At 39.2% G+C, this 21,072-nt stretch overlaps 5 protein-coding genes and 1 pseudogene across 17 annotated transcripts in view; 4 read left to right on the top strand and 2 right to left on the bottom strand.

Annotated features, from left to right (window-relative positions):
• Positions 1 to 2,498, bottom strand: part of LOC146461200 (uncharacterized) — an 8,479-nt gene extending 5,981 nt beyond the window's left edge. The window contains exons 1-2 of the mRNA XM_085087082.1: positions 2,157 to 2,498; positions 1 to 112 (exon numbers count right to left, since the gene is read on the bottom strand). The exon at positions 1 to 112 is cut by the window's left edge and continues 226 nt beyond it. Of these exons, the coding sequence (XP_084943208.1) occupies positions 1 to 35 (35 nt within the window). The 5' untranslated portion in view covers positions 36 to 112; positions 2,157 to 2,498. The remainder of the gene's footprint in view (positions 113 to 2,156) is intronic.
• The window catches only part of LOC146461197 (uncharacterized), a 47,135-nt gene extending 32,108 nt beyond the window's left edge, over positions 1 to 15,027 (bottom strand). Inside the window, exon 1 of the mRNA XM_085087081.1 lies at positions 14,978 to 15,027. The gene's annotated coding sequence lies outside the window, so the exon portion shown is untranslated. The remainder of the gene's footprint in view (positions 1 to 14,977) is intronic.
• LOC146461195 (serine/threonine-protein phosphatase PP2A 65 kDa regulatory subunit-like) overlaps positions 1 to 21,072 on the top strand; it is a 206,075-nt gene that overhangs the window by 179,077 nt on the left and 5,926 nt on the right. For 3 of the 12 annotated variants that reach the window (XR_014857450.1, XR_014857451.1, XM_085087080.1), the window contains exons 1-3: positions 16,890 to 16,963; positions 19,125 to 19,191; positions 19,831 to 19,906. The exons of the other annotated variants lie outside the window; for them this stretch is intronic. Coding sequence is in view for 1 of the 3 variants with exons in the window: in XM_085087080.1 (XP_084943206.1) it covers positions 19,897 to 19,906 (10 nt within the window). In the remaining 2 variants the exon portion in view is untranslated. Of the gene's footprint in view, positions 1 to 16,889; positions 16,964 to 19,124; positions 19,192 to 19,830; positions 19,907 to 21,072 lie in introns of those variants that run through there. 12 annotated transcript variants of the gene reach the window in all.
• LOC146461199 (uncharacterized) lies at positions 3,513 to 7,308 on the top strand (the record flags this gene model as incomplete). The annotated part of the gene is made up of 4 exons (XM_085087167.1): positions 3,513 to 3,527; positions 4,228 to 4,289; positions 4,815 to 4,989; positions 5,699 to 7,308. Coding segments are annotated over 4 exons (714 nt in total), but the record flags the coding sequence as incomplete, so codon positions are not given.
• On the top strand, positions 7,718 to 10,322 carry LOC146461198 (uncharacterized; annotated as a pseudogene).
• LOC146461192 (uncharacterized) overlaps positions 14,761 to 21,072 on the top strand; it is a 64,595-nt gene continuing 58,283 nt past the window's right edge. Inside the window, exons 1-2 of one of the 2 annotated variants that reach the window (XM_085087066.1) lie at positions 14,761 to 15,585; positions 16,849 to 16,867. The gene's annotated coding sequence lies outside the window, so the exon portion shown is untranslated. The remainder of the gene's footprint in view (positions 15,586 to 16,848; positions 16,868 to 21,072) is intronic. The other variant, XM_085087065.1, reaches the window with a different exon arrangement.

The following is a 21,072-nucleotide window of genomic DNA, read 5'->3' as shown; positions in this document are numbered from 1 at the left end:
TTAGAAAGGTCAGTCTGCAAAGATGTGCTTCTCATTTGTCACAGCCGCCTATGCTCATGGAATGTCTTCTTAGCAACACGCTTATTGCAGTGGTCACAAAATACATAGTGTCCTATAATGTGAGTTAATAAATAGCTTAAGAACAAATTAAGTAATGAACACAAAAATCTGACTAGTTACAGAAGTCTTACTTCAGACAGTATCCAGTTGTTTTGTACCCACGGATGTTTCGTACTCAGACAATTTGCACCCAAATTTAGACGATTTGTACCCAATCTTGGATGGCTTGTACCCTGCAAGCCTCTGGTCGATTTGTACCTTGGTCAACAATCATAAGAAAAAAGCATTTTGAGAACGAAGTCGTGCCAAGACCAAGCAAAGTTACCCTTGACTGATGTTAGCTGTTTGTCTGCCATGATTAATAAGCGCATTTTGACAATGAAAATTGGCTTTTAGCACGCGCAACACAAGCTAAACAAATTCTGCCCTGATCGGCTAGTTGATTGTTGTGTACGTTCCCTTTTGGCTAAGATCTTCAAATTACAAAATAAAAAAAATAATAATAATAACAAAAAAGCTGCAAAAATCAATCAGACCTTTTCATTGAAGATTTTGGCCATAACGGAACGCCAGCAACATGAATTTGCGTAATTTTCCTGCTTGTCACAGACCCCACAATGTTTTGGTTCCATGCCACATAAGCAAGACTGATTCAAAACAAATAACCCGGTAATGGCCTCTATTTATGAACTTTGCTTAAAGGGACAAAGTCACCTTTGTGACCGCGCTGACCTGAACACTAGTTTTGTCAATTATGAAAAACGTCCACCGTAACCCGAAATCAAAAGTACGCGTCGAATACATCTAGAAATCCACTTTAATCTTCCCAGTGTTTTATTGGATTTTCAATCTTTTACTGGAAACCTGTTTCTGAGTATGCTTTTGCTCATCCTATGGTATTATTTTATCATAATTATTTGGTTAAAAACAGTATGGATCGTGTCTCCAAAGGAACATGAAAAGAAGAGGTGGGAAACGTGAAGGCGCCAGGTGGAAGAAATCTCCTGCGTTGACCAATATAACGAGAGAAATCAATCAAAAACACTGGAGAACAAATCTCCATTATATATATTTCGAAAATCGCATTTTCTCAACCTGGCAAAAGCTTCGTCCTGAGGGAATCTTCGTAAACGATTCGAACTTCGCGTCATAGCTGCTTGGTTTGGAGCTCAGTCGATTATCTCCTCGACAAGGAAAACCTCTATTAGAACCTTGTTTTCTACGGGTCAAGCGTTCTTGTAATGACATGGGTTTGGTTCCTAAATTTAGATAACGGAGAAGTTGTAGAAATGAAATTATAATAAACGCAAAATATATGATTGAAAGCAGAAATAAAGCTTACCGGTAGTTTCGCTACAAAGTCGTTTCTCCTACACCGCAGTTCAGGCGATTCGCTAATATTCGAACTCAATTTGCTTCTTATGCAAACACTGTGAAACGTAGAAACAGCTAAGATAATTTTTCACACGACCGGACACCGAAATAAACAATTAAATGATTCTTCCACTTCAGAGGTATTCGTTGACGTTTGGCTTTCCCTGGACAAGTCCATCAGTAAATTCTCCATGGTATCAAGAAAACGAGTGTTCTAATATGACAATAGGTCTATAATCACTATAATAATTTTGACTGGCAAACACTTCGACTCGACAAGGTTTGTTTAGATTTTTCAAAGGATGCGCTTCTCAGCGCAAGACTTGCGGATGAAGTGTGATATGCAAATCAGCTACGAAATGGTATCTAATGCGCATGTGCACCAGGTGACTGTGTCCCTTCAACACAATACTTACTTAAGCCTTCAGACTTACATGCATGATCGCTGTTTAATGGGAAAGATGACCAGGGGTAAAGAGAAAAACTTAAAATCAAATGACCCTATCTAAGGAGAGTTTTTGCTTTTGGCTCTCAACCTCTCTTAACCATACATCAGTACAGTGTATGGGCATTGGAAAATTTGTTGAATAATACACGTAACACAGCCAGTGAAAATAATTTAAAGTAGCAAACAAGCCCTTTTGTGATATGTGGGTAAATGAAACGTACTTATGTCTTCCGAGAATGAAAGAAAACAACTCTGTGATGTCCAATACACTTACCTGACTCTGAATGGGATTTATTTTGACAAGGAAAGTGGTCATAATAAGCAGATTTTCCATAGTTTATCCCACAAGTCTTGCAAGTCTTCCTTGCCGCCATTTCTCTCTCTCAATCGACGACGACGCGTTGCTTTGTAACCAGGCCAACCTGGCTCAACTAAACTATTGTTGCTCCTCCGTTGCTCATTGGCTATCACAACGATCAATATGCAATGCTCGTCTGGAAAACAATCAAAAGGTGAGAAGATCGTGTCTTCGCGTCACTTTTAAAATTCACTATATTCCACGCGGGAAGGTTACCGAGGAGGACTGTTAAGTTTTTGCTCGTTTTCGCAGCGCTGCTTGAGGTTGGTGACGAATTCCGAGTTTATCGTCGTCGATAAAGGTATGTGTGTTTTTAATATTTCTACAGTTAATTTCCAATCCTCTCGTCGTGTCATTGTCGTCCATTCCTTTGCGAGTGCCCACCTTTCATTGTCGTGTAGGAGCCCCGACATTGTAGGCTTCGTATAGGACTTATCCTCCTTGCAAAAACTTGTTTGTGATGCCTATGGCTACGCCTTGTTTATTGGGAAAGTGATCAGGGTAAAGTAAGATCATAGTTCAGGAATTTTAGCGTTAGATGTTGGCATGATGCACATGCTTACATAAAATTTCACACCTTCCCTCTCCCAACAAAACTTTTGTTGGGTGAGGACAAAACACGGCTTACTATTCCATGGATTACCTAAAATGGAGTACCCTGGAAAATACTTTGGGAATCAAGGAAAACAAACGATTTTTGCAAAATGGGAAGTCGTTTAAATGTACATACCTTGCCACGTATTTGTTGCCAAGGCCGCCATTTTGGAACGTATCGATAATCCGCTGGCCATCTTATGTGCAGGCTCTACAGCCACCGGTTTATACCGATTTATACTTTTCGAGGGTCGTACAGGGGTATTTTCGTGATGCGTGATTAGCTGATTTTATTTCCCGTGAAATGTGAATGTAATAAATTATTCTTCGTAATCCGTGACCTGAAGGTTTTGCGTGACCCGTGAAGAGCTTGAAAACGAAATTTTCATTTCTGTGATCCGTGATTTGCTATTTTTTCTGTTCGTGAACCGTGCAAGAGACCCCCCCTGTACGACCCTCCTTTTCGGATCGCCACAAAAAAGCCCTCTTTCGTATAATTCTGGCTTAAACTTTCCGTCATCAACATAAAGAGTCCGCATTAAGTCTTTGGGCCTGTTCGTTATGTAATCATTCCATGGTTACAAAGTCGTACTCGTGGTCAAGCACTGAAGCCTGGATTAGGACCAGCGGATTACTGAACCTTCCAAAATGGCGGCCTTGAACAACAACAAATAATTATATCGTTTGAGCTGGGTAAGCTTAAAGTAAATAAAGGTACGTGGCAAGCTACGTACATTTAAGTGATTTGTATTTTGGAAAAATCCTTTTCCTTGACTCCCAAATTATTTTTCAGGGTACTCCATGGGATAGTACCCCATGTTTTGTCCTCTCCATTGCAACCAAATGAAAATAAACAGATATAGTACCTTTTGCCCATGGATTTTGTCATTGCACTATTGTTATTCCTTTATGTGAACTGGTCCAGAATGCAAATCACATTTTTTGGATGAGATGGCTAAGAATTGAGAATAAGAATTTTTTCTGACAGTTTTGCCACTCAAGCAGTTATGGTAAGATATTAACATGGCACAATATTTCAGAGTTCACCGTCCAAGGAGGGAAGTTCTAAAAGAAAGTTCTCTTTGTTATTTGACGAAAGAAAAGTCAAAGCAATATTGCTTTCTGCTAAATACAATTTGCCATACATAAAACAGCATGCAATTTACTGGTGCTGGACTTGAGATTAACAGTAACAGATTTGAAAGTTGTGTTTTCTATTGGCTTCTTTGGCTAACTGAAAAACCGACACTTTGAAAAAAATTTTCAAGTTTAAAAGACGAGGCAAACAGCATTTCATGGCAAGGAGAGTGGGCGGCCATGTCTCAATCTCGTTCTCCTACCGCTATCTAAAGGTCTCAAATAGATGAAAGCTGTACACTCTCTTTCCCTTCAGGCAGATGTTCACCTTCTCCATAACAGTTTGTCCTTGGATAAGCAGTACAAGCCTGAGCAAAGGTACAATATGTGAAATCGCTATTATTTTTGTAAACACATATATATATGTAAGTAATCAAATGTAGAGAGATTTACCACTTTCAAACAATGAGTCAGATCAGTATTGTGTTAGTTTTCTGGGGAGGGGAATGGAGACTGGTGTAACTCTTGTCACTTAAGTTATGATGTGCAAACTTAGTAGCAAACTCAGTGTGTAAGTCCACATTATGAAGATCCCAGCTATGATTGGCATGTACATTGTATGAGATTGTGCACCATCCTTTTCTTAAGGGCTTTATTGAGGGGATGGCTTCTAAACAAAATTATACAAATTATTTGAATCAAGTTATGTATCTTCGAATCTTTCCACATCTTTTATTTTCAAAATTTTAAAATATCGTCTTTATGGGACAGTGAAACTGCCTGAAATGTTGAGATTCTTAGAATGTTAACCTCAAAACAATCTCACAAAGAGAAAAACAGTATTTTTTAAAAATTAACCCAGGACTTATTTTTTTTTATATTTTACTGTACTCTATTTTGCAGTGTCCTTTCATTACACAACTCATCAGTGCGCCATGAATTGGAGGAGCAGATTGTTCATGAAGACAAGGGATACCCTTTAAAGATGGTCAAACGTAAGATAGTAGTTCTGTGTTATTTTAAATCAAAGCTTGTGTTAAGTAGTGAAAGGGACTTACTCATGAAAATGTTTATCCCATGAAAAGTTACCTTACATGTAGATTGTTGGTAATCTACTTAAGGACATGTATTAAATATTTTTATCAAGTTCGTGCGTGGGGAAGATCAAAAAATTGAAATGGCCCTTGATGTTTAGGGGGGGGGGGGGGGTAACTTAACTACAAAATTAGCTAAAATTGTTGCTATGGAAAGTTCCCAACCCTCATATCTTGGAAACCCTTACTTGCACAGGCAAACTATCTGGCTATGTTTTTACAATCAAAAAGGTTTTCAAGATTTTTAAGTCACAACCATACAATGTATTTGGTAAGTCATGTGACCAGAACAGAAAGAAGCCTAAAACTAGATTGAGGTACACTTCTGGATATTGAAAAAGGTGCCAATGGTTAACGATGGCCCGATTTTTTTGAAATTCGCGTCACTGTGAGATTTATGATGCATTAAGCATGCATATTCATACCATTTTGTCATTGTCATGGCAGTTATGTACATTAACAACAGTTGCTTACGTAGTATTGTAAAGAAGGCTGGAATATCTCAATTCAATTCAATTCAATTCAATACAATCTCAGATTGGCAAAAAAAAAATCGGAACTACACATAATTTTCTCCAATATTTAGGGATTTTTCTCTCCAAAGTGCAGTTGGGGCAAGGGGCAAGTTGCGCATGCGCAACAACTATTTATAAATTTCATGACTGTTCACCTTCGCGCATTTCACCAATGTAGTGGCAAAAATACCGATCGCGAAAAACAGTGTTTTACAATACAATCCGTAAAAATCCCTTGGCAAACAAGGGAAAGTGGGTGGTGCGCCGTCCAATCTGGAGGTCAGAAAGAGCAAGTGTACTGATGGAACAGCTCCAGCAGCGGATAAACAATAGCCAGCAAGAGGACCTGAGGCCTCGTGTACCGAGAGTTGAGGGTGCGCCATCAGAGAGGCAACTGCCCAGGCATAATGTAGCCTGGGCTTTAGCAGACACCGAGCCTGCAACAGGAGGCGAACACTCAGCGGAGGAGCTGGAGGACGAGAATGATGAAAGGAACAACCACACCCCAACCCCCAGACAGCATTCAACACCAGTAACCATTGTGCAAAGAAGTGATAACCGCAAGCGAAGAAGGGAACATAGACACGCACCACGCTCTCCTAGGAGACAGAGGCGTGCCATCCAAAGTGACTCTGAATAGTTTAAATACAAATAGTTAGAAATTTTTATTAAAAAAAACTGAATAAAGAATAATTATTGTTTTATTAATATACATTTTATTAATACATGTAGTTCATGTTGAAAATACTGGTGAGAGGATACCTTAGGGTTGCCACATAGCAGCATCTAGTTCTAAAGTTTGCATACAAAATGTTATAGTGTTTTTTGTAGACTTTGCCTCTCAAATGGTTCATTATGCTTTTTCATAACAGCAGCGTCTAGTTATAAAGTTAAATGCAAAATATTATAGAAGGGTTTTTTAGACTTTGCTTTTCTAATGCTTTATTATGCTTTTTCATAACAAAGCAGCATCTAGATATAAAGTTTGCATACAAAATGTTATAGTGCGTTTTTAGGTTTTGCTTCTCAGATGGTTCCTTATACTTTTTCATTTAACATAGGATCTTGTAAATTCTTCCATTGTTCGATGAAAATAAACATACACGAACAAGTAACAATACAAGGGTTTTTTTTTATTATAAATAAAGTATTGTTTGAAATGAAATCAAGATGTCATCATGGCAGTTGTTTACTTTTTGTTGGGATAACATGCATATTGTCCTGGTAATTTTTTTCTTTTGGGTGGGTTTTGTCAGGAATCCAAGGAATCGATAAAGGAATTAAAAAATGTGTTCCACTCGGCAGTTTGAACACAGTTCGGGGATATACAAGCTTTGGTGTGGGTCCTCAGTACTTCACGTAGACTTCAGTATTCGATCATGAACACGTTTCATACTTTACATGAGTCTCATGTTCCAGTCGAACACCACAGAACACTTAAAAAGTGTCGTTTACAATACCCTTAAAACCTCACGTATGCGTCAGTATTGAATATGAACACGTTTCATACTTCGCATGAGTCTCGTGTTCCAGTCGAACACCACAGAACACTTAAAGTGTGTCGTTTACAATACCCTTAAAACCTCACGTATGCGTCAGAATTCGAACATGAACACGTTTCATACTTCGCATGAGTCTCGTTTTCCAGTCGCACGCTTCGGGACACGTAGCGTGTTTTCCAACTGTACCAAGCGGTAGTGTACATGACCTGGATAAAACCCCTTCTTGGTGACACAAGACATCTTTGGCTGTGAAAAATATTTAATTGGACCTAATTAACTTTCGTATTCATGGCGTGCGATTCTCGAAATTCAGAGCATTCTTGAAGTTCACGTTAGAGTGGCGTAGTGCATCTCGTGTCCCAGACGCAAACTCTCGAACAACTGGGAGTATTCGACAATTTTTGAGTCACAAATGATCACTATATCTTTGAAGAACATCTAATGCAACATTAATCTACCTAAACGTGGCCCGTATGATCTATCGAACACTTCGGGTGTTCAATTTGAATACGGAAAAACAGGCCGGATTCTAATAGAATATTCCAGGTGTATTCCGAGTCAGCCGTAATCGAATACGTCAGAACATTGCAATATACGCGGCGTGCGCCGATCCGTATTCGAGCGAATTCGGGCCCGAATATTTGGCTTTTCGCGCAGTGTGTGGTGGTGAGCACCTTTGACCTACGTACCCAGTCATACCATGAAAAGGTACTGAAGCCAGTGTTTAACGTTTCTAATTATTGGTACCGCTATGAATTTGCCAAGTTCCGGGGTCAAATTCATTGGCACCAACTAAGCTGGAGAGATGAGAGACAGCCACACCAGCTGTTGCATGAAGTTCGTGAAGATGATTGTGACAAAGACGAGTACGCAGCTAGGCTTAGCCAGTGGGCTGATGAAAACTTTACCATGACAGCATTACACCCAGCTGGCAGTGACGAAGAAGGACAAGCAAGAAATGACCTTTGGTCACCACCTGAGGGTTCCGCTGACCCAATATCAGATGAAAGGGATCCCCTAGTGAAGATGCTACTGGAAATAGCGGCAACACAAAATGCAATACTGGAAGATCATTTGTTTCTTGTGAACCGAGTTGGGCTGCACAGCTGTTCTGATTACTGTTTGAGGACTCCTCGTCACCCTGAGCCAGGATTGCAGCCAAGAGAACGCGTATGCAGGATGGAGTTTGGAAGCGAGTTTTGCCCAGGGAAGAAACTGCGGAACGACCCAGAAATTGTGGGAGATCATAACGGAGCTCCTCGCCTTGAGATGCCGTGTGACCATCCACGTGTGGTTCAGCATTCTCGCTATCAAATACAGTCTTGGAGAGCAAATGGCGACGTAAGCTTGATTCTTTCCAATTCTCCCCCAGGCAATCCTAGCACTGATGATATCATAGCAATAATTGGCTATGTGTGTGGCTGTGCTTGCAAGGATAGTGTACCCACTGGTGCAACTGCTGATCTTTTTAAGGACATGGTCAATGCTGTTGATGCAACTGATGCACACCAAGTGACCGGCAAGTCAATGTGTGCTAAAATGCTAATCAAGACTGTGGGAAGACGAGATATCAATGGACCTGAGGCATCATTTGAGTTAAGTGCACTAGCACTTTGGCGATGTAGCCGTTCATTCACGTACTTGTCTATGTCAGGCTCAAGGCCACTTGAACGGTATGGTGACACTGCATCCTGCAGTACACCTTTGGATAAGTACCTTGCACGACCACGGGACGAGCACTGTTCTTGGTACCATTTTGCATCCAAAAATGGTAAGGTACCTGTTGTAAGTGGTGGTGCTACACACGCAACATGGCCATTGAACGAGGACTACTATAGAAAAATGCTTTTTTGCACTTGGCAAACTGGTTTGACATCCAAGAAGTAAAGGGAGATGCCGAATCCTGGATTAAAAGGTTTACAGATTTTATTTCTAGTGATGCGTGCCCAACATTTATGAAGGCCCAGGTTTCTAAGGAACAGCGTTGTGCAGAGCATCCACAAGAGCAGGTATTTGAGGAAGATGAGGGTGATGATGCTGCAGAAGCTGAGCAACAACCAGGTTGGGTAGATGTCTATGCAGGGCAGAACCAGAGGTATGAGGGTGTGGAGAACGATTTGGATTATGATGATGTTGGAGAGGACTATGACTGGAACAGCACCTGCATTATTCTTCCTGAGGGCAAAGACCCCAAGAAATGGCTCGAAGAAATTATCAAAGAAGATGAAGAACGCCAAACTATAGGCCTTGAATTGCCACAAGTGTCTCCGTTCTCCCTAAATGAGAATCAGAGAGCTGTGAGTCTGGTGTTACACACTCTCTACAACTTTGTTGAAAACCGACAAGGTTGCCGTCCTTTGTGGCTTGGAACTGCTGGAACTGGAAAGTCGAATGTTATCAAGTGCCTTTAGAGGTTAGTGCGGCAAGTGTTTGGAACAAATGACGCAATAGAGGTGATAACCCCGACGGGGAGTGCTGCCTTAATCTCGTTCAAGGCAGTACAGTTCACAGTTTCTTAGGAATCTCAACGGGCGGAAGGTTTTGCAACGAGCTGACAGTCCCTGCAGGTCCAGTGTTAGAGAGAATTCAGAAAAAGTGTGAGAATTTGAAAGTTCTGGTTGGAGACGAGCGATCGATGTTTAGCCGCACCACAGTGGGCTGGATGGAGCATCACCCACGTTATGCAGTGAACAGAGGAGCCAGTGTAAACGATCTATGGGGAGGTATTCCTGTAGTAGTACTTATGGGAGATGATGTTCAGGAACCTCCTGTAAGTGACACTCCTGTTTACATTCAAGATTGTCGCAGTGCCCCATCTAACCATGGTCGTTTGGTATGGACAACGTTTGATAGTGCTGTGGAGCTTACTGAGATTGTGAGACAAACTGAATCTGAAAGGTGTGTTGATGTCCTCAAGGACTTACAATACCACACGCCAGCAAATCCATTGGATACAGCAGTTTCATGGAACAATCTCTGCTTAACACATGGTACAGAACTTCTGGGGAGGATGGATGAACAAGGTCTGTTTGTGTTTCCAACACATCACCTGGAATGGGAGCGCAACAAAACTAAGCTACTCGAGTGTAACAAAAATCCTAACCACCCAGTAGCAAGGATCAATTCAAGGCAATTGACAATAGCAGGCATGCACAGAAAGCTGACAGTAGTAAGGCGCGAGGGCTGCTACCACTACTGTATCTTTGCTGTGACAGCAAAGTCATTCTGGTAGCCAACTTAAAGGCTTCATGAAGTTTGTACAATGGAGCGGTGGGATGCCAGCTCAGTGTTCGACCCTGAGCAGATGCCAGCTAGCAATAACGTGATTTTGATGGTGTTACTAGACATATGAAAGTTGAGTGGCGGATGCCAGCTCTTAAATTTATGTGGTATGAGCAGATGGCAGCGACCGATCAATCGCCAGCAGATGCCAGCTCAGTGGTCAGTGTACCCTGAGCAGATGGCAGCTTGCAATTGTAACATGTTGATGGTCTGACTAGATGTACGAAAGTTAAGTGGCAGATGCATGCAATAATGGTTCTGGGATGCACAAGGCCTATTACTGTGCGTGTCAATTCTTCATTTTCGCTTAAGCTCTAGGATGCACTGCCACTTGATATCAGAAGTGCCAGTCCTGAAAACAAATTTAAAATGGTTTCCTTTTCATCTAACATTCTAATGGCATTTTCGCAATTAGTAGGCTTTTATCTTTTTTACGTGACGTTTTTTAATCTTATATGAATCATAGAGTTGTAGTTCTATTTTTGTAGCTATTTTCTATTTCATGCAATTTCCACACTACAAATTGTTTTTATTATGCAGCAGTGTAAACATCTACATGCTGATAAAGCTAAAAAGGCACTATTGGGCGCTATACAGCTATTAAGGCCATTGAGAAATTTTTCCAGTGATGATAATGATGATGATGATGATGATTATATTGCACAGTAAAACTATCTGTATGCACAGTATAAGAAAGCAACACAGGGCGCGTAGTGACTAACCTGTGAGCCAAGCGAAACTTAAAATAGCACATGAATAAATCAATAAAATATATATACATATATAAAAAATATAAAATATATTATAATAATTTATAAAAGTCATAGTCTAATAATATACAATGTATAAAAATACAAATTATTATTATCATTATTCTAATTATTATTCTTATTATTATCATTATTATTATTATTATTATTATTATTATTATTATTATTATTTGTAGTAGTAGTAGTAGCTGTTGTGCAATTCCTAACACAGGAGTGGTATTTATTATTATTAATAATAACTAAAGACAGGCACAAGCTAATGCATTATTTTGTTTTGTGGCATTTATTTCTGTTACTATTTGTATATGATTGGAACAACTACATACCACCGTTATAAATGTTGAGATGCAAGAATTCATAGCTAGGATTTTTACAAGTGCTCTAGGAAACAAAAACGGGTCAAGTTCTTTCATTGTGGTACGTATTGCACTAACGATACTTCCTGTATAGATGTTTTCCAATTGATGTCTTTCAGCGCGGTAACAATGAGTGAAGTAATGGTACCTTCATGATACGCCCGCCTTCATGAGCGGCTAATACGTGGCAAGGTCTGAAAAGAGATCTTTAAAAATGCCATAAGGGACCGGGAAGCCTGTGTTATTATTTAATGTAATTTCCTCTATACAGTACCCTGTTGACAATCATAATTGTGGTGTACACCCCCAGGGGGACTCTCATATAAAAGGGGTGGGGATGATAGTCAGAAGTTTTGTATTAAACCCCTAAAGAAGACCAGTCTGGGCATGACTTTAACTTTTTTTATCCCCCCCCCCCCCTCCAAAAAAAGAGACCATTCTAAAACAAAGACAAATAAAAAATACAGTAACTTTTCGCATGCAATCCTAAACGAGACTTTCACGGCTAAATATAATGGCGTTTTACCCAGACCACCCTAAGTGAGATCAAAAAATACAAAATTTACACCCCTAAAAGGGAGACAGCGAATATCCCCACCCTTTCATAAGAGAGTCCCTCCTCCCCACGTACACCCTGTTTTTAAAATTGTTAACATTGTTTGGAATTAGATAATTATTAATAGAGTCGAACCTCCCTTTCCGACCACCTCTGGTAGGCGACCACCTCTCATTAGCAACCACTTTTCCAAAATACTAAAAGTTTTGAGGTCAAATCACTATAGATGGAACCTCTGGTAGGCGACATCCTCTCATAAGGTACCACCTCTCATAAGCGACCACGTTTAGAGATGATTGTTTAAAATTGTCGGTTGTTTTTAACCTCCCGTAGGCGACCACTTGACACACTCTGCTGTATCTCTCACGGGCGGAAAATGAAAAATGTTTCACTTAGATATTGGCCCACATCATTACAGCTGATGCCGTATTCAAATCTCACAGCTGAACCTACAGGAAGTGTCTCCCGAAATAGCTTAGCATTGAAACAATTGATACTGATACACATACACTATTAGTAGTATTCACTGAAATAAACTTTAATCAGGTTGAATCCCCAGGAAAGATTCAACTCCCTTATCTTGTAAATAGCATGTATGTACATGGATGACCGGTGATGACTCTCTCAACCTTGTATTAGTCAACAGAAAAATTGTATTAATTAAAGAACATCAACTGGATTATGTAAGAAACAGACAAACGCGAAAGTTGTAGATGTTTTATGCTTGAAATGTAACATTGCAAAAATGCTGTTTACTGTTTCCTCCTCAATCAGGCAGTATAAAGAAAAGTTGTTATTTTGGGTTTAGCACTAGCAAAAGGATTAGGTCTCCGCAATTACCATATATAAATTACCTGAAAGCGACCACATATCCTTGGTGTTATAGGTGGTCGCTTACGGGAGGTTCGACTGTATAATTGCATAATATTGCTTTCTTGCAGTTTGTGGAAGAGTGCTAATATGATACATTGTACTATAGTGATGTGTATACTCAACTGCAAAAACCGTCACCTCAAAAGCATAAACTGTGAACAAGGAGACCCAATGGAATAGTCAGTAGTGTTTAAACAATACATGCATGTAACTTATTTCCATAAACAATAATTTACCATTCTCATTCTTCGCAATAAAAAATACAGTGCTGACTTAATTCTTCCGAATAATTTTCTATTAAATGTTGCTTAAGTTCATTGCATGTTTTGAACTTAGGCAAATCGCGAATTGTGTATCACTCAAATTGGCCCCTGTTGGCCAACTTGAACACCTTAAGGAAAGCTTGGACAGTTTCCATCATTCACCACGTGAAACTAATTTTGGTTATCAACCGTCACACGAGGAGAGAACATTATGCAAATAAATTGATTACACTTTTACCCATAAAGCCATTGGGTCTCATCATTGATGGTTTATGCTTTTTAGGCGTCAACGTTTTTGGAGGGGGACATGGGGGGGGGGGGGGGGGGGGCTCTGAACACCGCAACACTGCAAAACAAATTAATGAACACCGCATCATGGTATGAAAAGTCGACGAAACACCGTCACCGCGACAATTATTTTTAGCCAGTGCACATGATTTTAACGTCCACACTTGACGTAATACTCTACTTATACCTAAACAATTAGATGTCTTATATTAAAAAAGAGTGTATCACGGAGGAACACCAGCATGGCGGTTCCTGATACCGGGCTGACTGTCACTGCTCTGTAAATTTGCGCAAACAATTTCGAGGAATATCTGAAGTTTGGGAAAACGCAGAGACCTAACACTTGGTGAAGTGTCTTCTCTCCATTTATCTCCTATAACATCACATTCTTGGCTATACCACTGATTAGTTTTCGATTAATTTTTTCGTTTTTTCGTGACATTTGTAAAAGGATCTACCGGAATCACTCTCCGGGGCGCGTTTGATGACCCTTTCACCCTCATTGATAATCGTTTGAAAAATTAGAAGGTTGAGAAGGTCGCAAGACCTTAGAGTCAATAAAGAACAGTATCAGAGTGACCTCTAAATGACCCTAGACTGTAAGGACATTCAGATATAAAGAATAGAACAAAAAAAGGTCAAAAAGGAAATAATAGTAAACGTGTCTAAGTTACAGACTTTCCAAATGCACGCCCTTAGCTTACAAAGCCGTCTTTCTTCCTTGTTGACACGACATCTGACCTTATTTTTCGACCGGTAGTTTTCGCCGCCTTTTCCTTTTTCGTAAAAAAAGCTACGCAATCAATAATACATTTCGCCTCGTTTTTTCCAGAAATTCCAGGATTAACTTCTCTGACCTCGGCCTGGTTTTCACGTGTCCAAAGAAGGCTGAGCTCCGGGTGGCAGAGGTCAAGTTACGTATTTATTAACGAAAACAGTTTCACATCGGCAGCTTAAGCATATTGAAGATTAACTCAATAATGTTGGTCCTGCCTGTCATAAATTATCACGGATTAACGAAGTTTACATACTAAATTTAGGTCTGAGAAAGATCAAACAAGAAACCACAGCACCGCAAATAATTTCATTTCACCGAACACCCGCCTATAGCATGAAAAACACAAACATCGCACACCGTAGGGTTTGAGATCACCGCAACACCGCAAATTGAAATTTTATTCATTGCATCACCGCATTACAAAAAAACAGCAATACTGCAACACTGCAAACCCCCATGTCCCCCTCTTTTTGCAATCGAGTGTATACTGTACATTATAATAAAAACACGCAAAGATTTCCGCACAAACCAAAAAACAATATTGTTGTTATTCGGTTTTGGGCGGAAATCTTTGTGTAATTTGTTACTCATTCAAGCAAATTCCACTTGAAACAGTACGCTTCATAAGGATAATGGTTAGTTTATAAAGAAACTATGGTGCTGCGTTAGTAGGCAGTGGAAAGGGATGTTTGGTTTATCAAGAGACTTGATAAAAACGGTAAATTCGTCTCCAGTAATACAGTTTTTGAGTACTGACACTTCGAGCATAATGGGGGAAATTTGTGTTACCTTGGTAGTATTCAAAATTCCAAAACGCTGGACTTTTGAGGATAACCTTCCACTCCAACACTCACTGCACCGTAACTTGTTAAACTTCAGTAAACAATAACAGAGAGATTGAAAACTTTTGTCCGACATTTTGGACATCTCCCATGGCTCAGTGACCAGGCCTGATTGGCACACCTCCTCGCACACCCCCTTTCTTGTCCAATGGCATCAATGCGAACAACAAGCTGTCAATCATAGATTGCTGCGCCCCAGTTCCCAGTCCGCGGCCAAACTACATAATTATGCGATGCCAGTTTTTACTCAGGTACACTTCAAGTTACATGATTCATTGAGGGCTGTCGAAATTGAATTTGCGGTTTATTTCAGGACGTAGAGGCAAAACTTCTCGTTTTATTACAGCAACACGACTTCCAAGAGGTTACTGTGTGTCTAAGGAAGCATTAAGGTACCACTTCCAAGACTAAACTAGCATCGGAAGTAAATTTACCCAGTTGGATAAGCATATATAACCTGCGATGATTCCACTACTTTTCAAAAATGTTTAGAATTTTCAGATGGTCGTGCTTTCCTAAACGTGTTATCTGAAGGATGTGGACGTTTCCAAAGAGGTAAGATCGAGTTCGTCAAGAAAACAAATTAACTTAAACAAATTCTTTATAACCAGTAGAACTACTTCCAAAAGGTCGAGTTAAGCTTATATATTATACAATAGGAGCAAGCCCAGGGGGGAAACTCGGGTATAAACGTGACGGGGGGTTCCGACCTATTGTTTTGGGTCTAAAAAATCTTCGTGTATTTTTTTGGGGTTTGAATTTATGCCAGGCGAATAGTTCTACCACAATTCAAGCCAAAGTTCCCGCAAGATCCGAAAGTAGCCGGAGTGCCGAATTTCCAGGCAGCTGCGTATTTTCTAAGCGGCATGGGGCCTGGGGGCCACCGGCAAACACCAATGAGAATGAAGACAACGACACTTTGTAAACTGAGACGTCATTTACTTCTCTCCATGACTCATCTATTACACAAGCTCATCATCGGTCGATAATATAAAGTCCATGTATTTTTTTGGGTGCAAAATATTAGTTTCCATCAGACCCCAACCCCCCATCATCAGGAAATGCAAGTGACGGTGCCTTACTGTTACTACTACGTGTACGTTCTGCGCATCTGGAGTTACTCTGGTTTCGTATAGGTGGTGCCTACAGGATGGCATATTTTAGGGCACTTTAAAAGTATGCGGAGAAAGCAGAACTTAGCAAGTGATTTTGGTATCCAAAAAGAAAATTGGGGGTAACGATGCCCTTTTCAAAGATAATCAAGCTTCAATTTGGAAAAAAAGTACCACACATTGCTTAATATTTTACTGCTTTTTAGAATAATTGTTGCTTAGTTATCTCTAAAAGAATACCCGGTTACCCCCAATTTTCTATTTTGGATTTTTTAAGGCCGCTACTAAAATCTGCTTTTGCCAAATAGTGATAAACCTGAGGCAAAAATACTCATCAAATCACTTAATTAATTTGTGATCAAAAAGCAAACTCTGAAGTAACAGTGGTACAGTTAATGCCTTTTATCATGTCTTCAAGGGGAGATTATTTACAGGAGACTTGTGGGAGCGTAAGGCCATTAAACTAGGTTCTGAGGACAAACATCCTGCATACTGCCCAGATTAGAAATATATGTCAATGTGTGGCATATGCGCAATGGGAATAATGTGATGGAGTATGTTAAGCCTGGTTAATAAAGTAAACCTACCGGGTATTTTAACCTTGCACACAAAAAATACGTCACTTGCTAAAATACTAAATTGTGACCAATCACAATATTCCCCAATCTTCTAAAGCTTTTTTGTTGATTTTTTTTCTTTTCTTCAGTAATTGGTGTTAACCAGTTGTCACAGTCTCTACTTCCTACCGTCTTGCCGGAGATGCTCAATGGCATGTACGACTGGCAATCATAGAGTGCATGCCATTACTAGCCAGTCAGTTGGTATGTTTGCTCTCATGATAACTTAATTCTGTTGTGTTCTATCCTACATTGTGCAATCACCCCTGTGTTGTCAGCATCTGTTTACAGTCGAACCAGGTCAAGCGTACCCCCCTAGACCCTATTAATGGATCGATTATTTGAAAATTGAACCGATTAGTCGTTTCAAAGAATGCATTCATTTATTCGTTGTTAGCGCGGATCGATGTTCAAATTAAAATTCGTATAACATAGATCCGCGCTAACAGTAAAAGCAATAGCCTGTAAAATTCAAACTACAGTACATAATTGAAACAGCTCGTTCGTTAAAACTGTTCCTGCGTGTTGTTGACACATTCATATAATTCGTTATGCAAATTTGGTCATGGCAAGAGCACAAAGTCAAGCGCTTGCAAATGAGTCGGGTTGAAAAATTCCAATTTATCTTTAATGTATAGCTAGCATTACCCACCTTGTAGCATGAAAAAGTTTGGTATGTATTATTATTTCACCAGACTGTCCATTATACCGCGACGAATAGCGCAACACATGTGCTGCCATTGTCGAAGGTCAACTGAAATGAACATCTTCGCATACTTTTCGCCAAATTAATTTGCGTATACCTCAAAAAGAGAACCGTTTATTATGATAAAACGCTTCCAGTCCTTTTTCATTTTTGTTTTTGAATAACTAACGGAAAAAAACGCAAGTGTAAAAACGTAAAATGTCCATTTAGTGATCATTAGAGAGTTTAAACTTACGCGACAGGACCACCGTGCCCGGTTTAAAATGGCGAATTTTTTTTTCTGACATTACGCGTTGACTGCTGTAAATCAATAGAAATCTGCTTTTTGGAAAATCCATTGCTATATAAGTCAAGAATTGCCGCTCTGAATATATTAAGAGGGGTTTTTCCCGCGGGCTTTCTGGTTTTCTGGTTTCATGTATAATGTTCGTATAATCCAATCAGAAATCTAATTTTGATTTGAATACTTGAAACGACTAACGGGTTCAATTTTCAAATAATAGATTCATTAATAGAATCTAGGGGGGTACGCTTTACCTGGTTCGACTGTAACCCTAGCAATCATTTGAGCTGTTGAAAAACAGATGTGCATGCTCTGTTGTGCACTGTAGTTATTGGAGATGCTGCGCAGCAATGGATTCAGACTGCCTCGTCTGCCTGTGCCATAGAAATTGAAGTGCTAGATCAGACTTGTGACGTGTCTTTAAGGGGCACCTATATATAAGGTCACTATATGAATAGCCAACAAAACATTATTTTTTTCCAATGGAATCATTTATTAAAAGTAATGGTCGAGTTTTGTTAACAATACCCTTGCTAATGCACAGAAACTACAGTAACTTTGGCTAGCCAGTTGAAAAAATTGACCAACTTTCTCATGTTCTTCCTGTGTAGAACATGAAGCCACTGAAAACTGATTATACATGTAGGTTGTTCTTCCTGGGAGAAAATCTTAATGTTTTCTTTCCGGTGTTATAACAACAATTTCAGCATGTAACAAACCAAGTTCTTTGTAAAATATTTAAGCAGATTTGACGAAAATTACTGTGACAGTGCATTCATACATTTATATGTTAATGTACATACATAATCTTCATTTAAACACGATGGTTTTCAAAGCACTAAGCTTGTGGGGTTGTGTGTTTACGCCTCAGCTAACCTAATCAGTATGTTTGTAACTTTAGAAAATTATTTCAGGTATAACGAATACAATCATTATCATGGTTAATTAATGATAGTAGACAAAATTCTGTTTTCTGTAATGTGTGGTTGATGCAGACGTACAGTCAAACTTAAAATCTTTAAAATAGTTCTCAGTGCTAACCCACTTCATAAGATAGTTTAAGTCTGGGGACACTGCTGCCTCCTTGTCATTGAAATTAACAAAATATTTCCATAAAGATGAGCCTGACGATCTGCAGTATATGAGAGAGAATTTTCTATATATCTTGACTAATGCACCTTGGTATGAGGAGACAGTTCTCTCATCGCTTTAAATAATGATAGGGATGTAGAAGACTGCCAGGCTTTCATCCGTTTATATCATGCTGCCGAAGAGTGGCTCAGTACTCTTGTCCCTCCCATTGAGTTATTAAAAATTTATCATTGCTTTCTGTCAGTTGGCAATGGTTGGTGTAATGTTTGATATGTCAATTTCAGGGTGTAGAGTGCTTTGACGAGAAGCTACATGTAAACAGCCTGTGCATGACTTGGTTGGTAGATCATGGTAAGATTCAACTTGTGGCTAGTTTTTCGTCAGTCTGACTGTGTAGTTCCAGAAAATATCCATACATTGTACCTCCACCACAGAAGAAATTTCACATTCTCCCCCCCCCCCCCCCCCCACCGATTTTCCAATTTTGAAGTATTTTCTTATCCCCCAGCCCTTCAGAAATTCCTCAAAATGTAAAATACACCCCCACCCCCTTCTGGGACTAATTTAAGTCCCATCCACTTTTTTTATTTTTCCATTGCCTTGTTACAGGGGAACAACCAAAAAAATATCCCAACCATTAATTGTGTTGTTTATGTTGTTGTTTATTTCATGAGCAGTATTTCACAAGGGACTGCAACATACATTGATTTGTATGTTTGACAACAGTGCTTTTCTAGATTAGGTAGAGGTTTTTTTGTGGGAAATTTATGTTGATTTCATTGATACTGAGATCTACAAGCATTGTTCCTGTTTTATTTTTTAACTACACTGTATGAGTGTATTTGATAGTTATAATAATTTCTACTCAGAATGGGACTTTCTCTTTAGTTTTCTAAAATATCTCATTTTAAAGTATTTAACCTGTGAATCAATCATGCATGTGCATCCCTTAAAGTAAGCTTTATTTATTTCTTTGTTTTGTTTGTTTAGTGTATGCTATCCGAGAAGTTGCAGCAAAGAACCTTTATAGAAGCTAGTGGAAAAATTTGGAGCTGAATGGGCTCAGGTAAGAAAATGGCAATATGTGACAAGTGGCACGTGAAAAAAGCTTTGAATGTTCATTTGTGTTATATGGCCTAAAAGATGTAGTTCCCTGTATTACTTGATCTTTGCTCTCAGAAAAATGTTTGCTTGCTCAAACGGAATGATAAAGACTGGTGAGAAATATCTATATGCATGTTTTTATGCCAAATAAATGCTTTTGTTTACATAATAAACATTCATTTGGCTCAAAAATATGCATATTAGATATTTGCCAGCAGACGTAATCATTCTGTTCCAGCAAGCAAACATTTTTCTGTGAGCAAAGATCAAGTAATACAGGGAAAGTTCTACATATAAGGAATAGTTAGTATCCAGTGATAAGTATCCAGGATGCGCCTCGGCAGTAAAGGGTCTCTGATACGTGGGTTTACCCCCGCTCTTTGACCCGACGGCTATGCCATGCTGATGAGCCCCAAAAGGGCGAAACAGCTGTCCATGGCTGCCACTGCCCGGGTGATATGGTTGTGCGCATGTGTGGTATTGGCCATACCACGGGGATGGTACGTGTGTCTCAAAGCTGATAAGTGTTGTTTGCATATTTTTAACCTGAATGAAAGTTATTGAGGTTTTCATTTCATGGATGAAGTGAGTTGAATGAATTAAGTTTTCTACCAGCAGTCCCGCACATTGCATCACATGAATGTTGACCAGGGCCCAGTTGTCCAAAAGATGATTAACACTAATCCCTGATTAAAAGTTAACCAAGGTTTCTAGCTCGCTCGTTAAAAATGCTTTTTAAATCTAATTTTAAGCTACTGGTAAAGAAAATTCAATGTCATTAAACTGAGGGACAAAAATCTCTTTGAACAACTTTATTGTTTATTAATTAAACTCGAATCAATATTCTCGTTAATCAAGGGTGATGGATGCAAGCAATTAATATCGAATAGTTTATAAACTGTTTTAGTAGTGGTTTATTAAAATCATATACTGTCACTCGTAGGTGAATAACAATATGTTTACAAGTCATAGAACAATTTACATTTTTTGATTTAACAACTACTGGTGAGGAACTGGGATTACAATTCTTTGAAAGGAAATTACAATTTAATCTATTAATCTATTTACAAAAGAATTTTGTAAACATCAAAATTAACATTTATGACAAATGGAAACTACTGTTGTACT

This window comes from Pavona decussata, unplaced genomic scaffold, assembly GCF_977016875.1.
Source record: "Pavona decussata unplaced genomic scaffold, jaPavDecu1.1 SCAFFOLD_201, whole genome shotgun sequence".
Taxonomy (NCBI): Eukaryota; Metazoa; Cnidaria; class Anthozoa; order Scleractinia; family Agariciidae; genus Pavona; species Pavona decussata.
The sequence above is the reverse complement of the archived record's forward strand: the minus strand, read 5'-3'. Positions and strand labels throughout refer to the sequence as shown.